Source organism: Octopus bimaculoides, chromosome 16, assembly GCF_001194135.2.
Source record: "Octopus bimaculoides isolate UCB-OBI-ISO-001 chromosome 16, ASM119413v2, whole genome shotgun sequence".
Classification (NCBI taxonomy): Eukaryota; Metazoa; Mollusca; class Cephalopoda; order Octopoda; family Octopodidae; genus Octopus; species Octopus bimaculoides.
In genome coordinates this window covers 34567471-34573713 of record NC_068996.1, presented here as the reverse complement: position 1 = coordinate 34573713, position 6243 = coordinate 34567471, and the positions used below count along the sequence as shown (strand labels likewise).

The 6243-nt window shown below is 37.1% G+C and overlaps 1 protein-coding gene across 4 annotated transcripts in view; it reads right to left on the bottom strand.

Moving 5' to 3' along the window:
* Window positions 1-6243, bottom strand: part of LOC106884435 (E3 ubiquitin-protein ligase HERC2) — a 265512-nt gene that overhangs the window by 153164 nt on the left and 106105 nt on the right. For all 4 annotated transcript variants that reach the window (XM_052973690.1, XM_052973692.1, XM_052973693.1 and 1 more), the window contains exon 26: window positions 3892-4087. In XM_052973690.1, coding sequence (XP_052829650.1) covers window positions 3892-4087 — 196 coding nt within the window. The remainder of the gene's footprint in view (window positions 1-3891; window positions 4088-6243) is intronic.

Below are 6243 nucleotides of genomic sequence, written 5' to 3'. Positions count from 1 at the left end.
GGGGGGGGGCAAGCTGGAGGTAGTAGATAGCTTCTGGTATCAAAGTGACCAGGTTAGTAGTGGAGGTTGTTGTTCTAAGAGTGTAGCTGTGAGAATAAGATTAGGCTGAGCAAAGTTCAAAGGTCTACCCCTGCTGGCAACAAAGGGCCTCTCTCTCAGAGTTGAAGGCAGATTGTTTGATGCCTGTGTGCGAACAGCTGCATGGCAGTGAAACATGGGTCATAACAGCCAAGGACATGCGTAGGCTTGAGAGAAATAAAACCAGCATGCTTCGCTGGATGTGCAATGTCAGTATGCATGTTTGTCAGAGTGTAAGCATCTTGAGAGAAAAGTTAGGCATAAGAGGAATCAGATGTGGTGTGCAAGAGATATAACTGTGCTGATATGGTCATGTGATGCATATGGACAAGAACAGCTGTGTAAAGAAATGCTGATCTCTAACTGTGGAGGGAACCTGAGGTAGAGGTAGACCCAGGAAGACATGGAACAAGGTGGTGAAGCATGACCTCCGAACTTTGATCCTCACAGAGACAATGACTAGTGACCGAGACCTTTGGCGATGTGCTCTGCTTAAGAGTACCCATCAAGCCAAGTGCACCCATGCTGGTGGCACGTAAAAAAATCCACCTTTGAATGTTGAGCCTCACAGAGGAAACGTGGCTGAGTACCTTTTGAGTGTTGGGCTTCATGGAGGCATTGTAGCTGAGTTCCTTTTGAGCGTTGGTCCTGACAGAGGCAAAGTGGCTGAGTTCCTTTTGAGCATTGGGCCTCATGGAAGCAAAGTGGATGAGTTTGTCCCCCCCATCACTGCTTAACAACTAGTGTTGGTGTGTTTATGTCCCTATTGCTTAATAGTTAGGCAAAAGAGACTCATAGAATAAGTACTAAGCTTTAAAAAATAAGTCCCTGCAGTCAAATGACTGAAGCAAGTAAAAGAATATATCAGTTACTGACTCTATTTATAAACATGGACATATATTGAGGAACATCAAGACGTTTGTAAAACATTTTAAAAAATTATAAAGTAACTAAATTGGATTATCATTATTCACATTCTAAGTCCAAATTTCACCAAGATTGACTATGTTTTTCAACCTTTTTGGCCAATAAAATAGGAACCAGCCAAGCACTGAGGTTGATGTAATCAGCTATACCCCTTCACCAAAATTTCAGGTTTGTGCCTAGAGTAGAAAGAATTGATATAGAAATTCTTATATGGTTAGTGGATTGGTAGAATTGTCAAAACATTGAAAAAAATGTCTGCTGGATTTTACTTATGGCTGTTTATATAGAGAGTTAAAACCCTGCCAAGATTAATTTTTTTCTCATTATTTTGGGATTAATATAGAACCAATCAATTACTGAGGGCTGATTATTTAATATCTCTTTAAAGTATCACAAATGGATATGCAATTGGAATTTTAAGTGAAGACATCATCATCATCGTTTAACGTCCGCTTTCCATGCTAGCATGGGTTGGACGATTTGACTGAGGACTGGTAAAACCAGATGGCTACACCAGGCTCCAATCTGATTTGGCAGAGTTTCTACAGCTGGATGCCCTTCCAACCACTCTGACATTAAACTCATTTAATATTATACTAGTCACATTGATGACAAAAAAAATACTTTATATTGTAAAAAAAATTACTCAATATTATAATTAGGAAAACATTTTCCTTCTCCTCCACCCAACCCCAATCATTATTAATATTATAAAATATCCTACTAAAGAATAAAAGCTGTTTGACCAATTTGATTGGCCTTTTTGCAATAAATAGGGCACAGTAACCCATTTTTGTTTTTAACTCAAGAGAGATAAATATGAGATACCAATTTAAATGATAGAGAAGCATAACGCAAAAATTATAAATCTAAATTTTTAAAATAAAAGATTTAACTTGAATAGGCTGTCCATGATGCAATCAAAGCTTCACCAAACCATCCAACGAATCACCAAGTCAACAGCAATCAAGCACTTTCACATGTTCATCTCCAACAATCACTCAATTACAAAGAAATTGCTAAATGTCTATGTTGATATTACGATGGCTGTTAGATTGAGTGGCTATTGTTAATGTATTATGCTTCTGAGTAAAATAATTTGACTGTTTGTTGCTACAGTTGACCACACTGAACAAAAATAATTTACTCTACAGCCTACATCACAGCTGAGTGGTTAACAACAATACATATTCTTTTACTTCTTTCAGTCATTTGACTGCAGCCATGCTGGGGCACCACTTTGAAGGGTTACTAGCCGAACAAATTGACTCCAGGAATTTTTTTTATTAAAGCTTTGTACTAATTTTATTGGTCTTTCTTTGCTGAACCACTAAGTTACAGGGACGTAAACACAGGCACAAAGGCACACACATAGATATATACATATATATACGACAAGCTTCTTTTGGTTTCCGATATCCACTCAGTTACCAAATCCACTCACCAGGTTTTGGTTGGCTTGAGGCTACAGTAGAAGAGAACTGCCCAAGGTGCTATGCAGTGGGACTGAACCTGAAACCATGTGGTTGGGAAGCAAGTTTCTTACCACATAGCCATGCCTGCACCTTTTTATCTTTTACTTATTTCAGTCATTAGACTGAGGCCATGCTGGGGCACTGCCTTGGTGAATTTTAGTTGAATGAATCAACCCCTAAGACTTTTTTAAGCCTGGTACTTATTCTATCTGTCTCTTTTGCCAAACTGCTAAGTTGCAAGATGTAAACATACCAACATCAGTTGTCAAGCATGGTGGGGGGACAAACACAGACAGAAAGATACACACACATATATGATGGATTTGTTTGTGTTTCCATCAACTAAATATCCACTTTTCCAAGCTCATATGGGTTGGACAGAATTTGCTGAGGCAGATTTTCTGCAGCCAAATGCCCTATTTGATGCCAGCCCTCAAACATTTTCACATAAGGTAATATTTCCCCATGACCAGACATGTTTTTTCAGAAGATTGGAAAAGAAGGACTGCTTGTATTACAGTAACACACACACACACATTCTTCCAAATCCAACACTCACAAGGCTTTGGTCAGTCTGGCACTATATTAAGAGAGTATTGTATGGCCCAGGGTGCCATACAATGGGACTGAAACCAAAACCTTGTAATTAGAAAACAAACTTCTTTTCACACTGCCATGCCTGTACATCTCTTCAATTTAATTCTATTTCAGCAGTTTTCTTAGGAGGTGGGAATGGTTGTGAAATATATTCCAAACTGACAATCAAAGTTTGGCTTACAGACCAACAATTTATTACAAAATCTCTTATCTTTCACTGACCCAGTATACACAACTGTATGTAAGTTCTATGGGGTGATAAGAATTCACCATCATAAAGAGTGTTTAATAATTAAGCCTTTAGTAGCTTCTAGAATATCTATAAAATCTGGAGCCTTGATAAACACAGAATTCTCACACTATGACATTTTCCAATCAAATGTTAACTAGCTGAGATTGATTATTTGCCTCACCAGACAGCATTATGATTAATCAATTGTCTTGATAATTAAAGATAACTAAAATTTTAAAATAACATTTGGCTTAGGATGAAAAATTTGTAAGAAGGCGGTGCCCCAGCATGGTTGCAGTCTAATGACTTGCCAGGTTGTGTTGATGAGTTAGATCATCATCATCATCATTCAATGTCCATGCTAGCATGGGCTGGATGGTAAGCATTTTCTATCACTATCACTATTCTAAATCACCCACATACAAGTGCTACAGCTAAGGGTGAAGGCCACTACACAAAATAAGATCAATTCTTTCTTTGTATTCTATAATACAATAAAACAAAAAAGAAACAATAAAACCTTTGACACATTTATGCAAAACTGAGAAAGAATTTTTATGCAAACAAAAAAATTCTAATTACTTTTTAATTTCTTCTTTGAATCCATCATTTTTTGTATAATGTTCTTCCATCTTGGCATAGTCTTCAGAATCTTTGAGCGAGATAGAACACTAATTTCATTATCAATTGCTGGTCGAAGTTCATTAAAAAGAAAATGGCATCTTTCTATCACAGGAGCGCAAACTTCTTTATAAGACTGTCCTTGGTCTTGATGTGCCTGGAATAGTTAGTAGAATAACATGTAAAAACACATCACAGAATCACAGAAACTGAGTTTCTTAATTTTCATAACAGTGGAAATTGTGTTACCAATATGGTTCCAATGTAGTCAACATTTATATCAAATCCCATCCCTGACTATGACCATAATCCATTTACTGACAATGTCTTCCTCAGCACAATATCACTACAACTTGACTTGCATCATTCAACATTATTCAAAACTTTTTTTCACTATTCCTCTTATGTAATTAGATACTGTCAAAAGAACAATTGTATTGAGTTATGAGGCTTACAAAACTGAAAAATGAAAATAAATTAAAAGATTATAAAGTTGAGCTGTTAGTGAAATAAAAATTTAAAAACATTCCTTTTAGGATTTTGTTGAACAGAAAAAGAGGTGGGAAGTTTGGTTTTTATGGGGAATCTTTGAATGTTTTACCCACTTTCTTTCTCAAATCACAGCACAGAATATTAAAGCAGTCATAAATTTAGCTAACCTCAAGTTGGTGGCTTCATTTGCATATTTGTATTTTTTCTGGCTTGTCAATTAATTAAACAATACATTACATGCAATTATTTAGTCTTATTTATTTACTACAAGTTCTACACCTAAAAATGAATTATTTCATGTACTCGCAAAGTTTTCAAATTCTTCTGATGCAAACATTCATTTCCCACTAGAAAGAACAAAGCTTCTAAAATGGATAGAGAATTTCAAAGGATTACTTCGGTCCAATGGTAGAATGTCACATTCATAGAAGACATGAATTCATGTCTCACTAGCAGCCTTTGACTTTTTTTTAAAATCCAAAAAGGGTTTACATGCTATTATTATTTATAACTTTAGTGAAGGCACATGGTTCAGTAGTTAGAGCATCGGGCATCCACTTAGGAATTTGATTCCTGGACCAGGCTGTGAGTGGTGTTCTTGAGCAAGACACTTTATTTCACATTGCTCCAGTTCACTCATCTGTAGAAATGAATTGTGACACCACTGGTGCCAAGTTGTATATGCCATAACCTTTCCCTTGGATAACATCGGTGGCATGGAGAGGGAAGACTGGGTATGCATATGTGGCTGCTGGTCTTCCACAAGCAACCTTGCCCAGACTTATGCTTTGGAGGGGAACTTTCTAGGTGCAACCCCATGGTCATTCATGACCAAAGGGGGGGTCTTTATTCTTTATAGCTTTATTTGCTTCAAGTTCTACAGCTAAAAATGATGTCTATATATATATTAGGCACAACACAAGATGCATCAGGAGGACTGAAAGTAATGTCTACTTGTTAATGAAATAAGTATATTAATACATTCTTCCTATATTTTTGATGTACACATATAGAACTAGGAAGTCTCTAGTATTTATGAAAAAATGAGTAAGCTTGGTAATAAAAAGAAAAAATAAGTCCCTCATAAAATCAAAATCTTATATCAAAGTAGCCAGACCACTATTAAGAACTATAAAATTGATAATGGATAAAGTTTTTATACATATATATAAATATCATCATCATCATCATCAGTTAATGTCCATCTTCCATGCATGCATGCATGAGTAGGATGGTTCACAGGAGCTGGCCAGATATAAAATATACTCAAGACTACTGTGTCTGTTTTGGCAGGGATTTTACAGCTGGATACACCTAACACTGACCACTCCGCAGAGTGGACTCAGTGCTTTTTACACAGCACTAGCACAGGTGAGGTTAGTTTTGGCATGATTTTTACAGCTGGTTGCCCTTCCAAATGCCAACCACTTTACAGTGTGGATTGGATGCTTTTTATGTGGCACCAACACTGACAGAGTCACCAAGTAACTTACAAGACAAGGAATTTTCAGAGGGGTAGGGGTACTTGAGGAGGAGAACTCATGTCAGAGGATAAAAGGTTAAAGGGTAACAAAGAGACAGAGAGGCAGAAACAGGTGTTTTGCTATAACCGAGGGAATATTTGAGGAGGTGATCCAGTACCAGGTCAGATAAAAGGTTAGAGTGTGACAGAGAAATAGATATCTTGCTATAGAGGAGGTACATGGTTACCCAGTGAGAGAGAGGAGAAAGAGTGACCTAGAATGAGGCAGAAATAGGTGTGCTGCTGCAGAGGAGGTAGAGAGAGAGAGAGAGAGAGAGAGAGAGAGAGAGAGAGAGAGA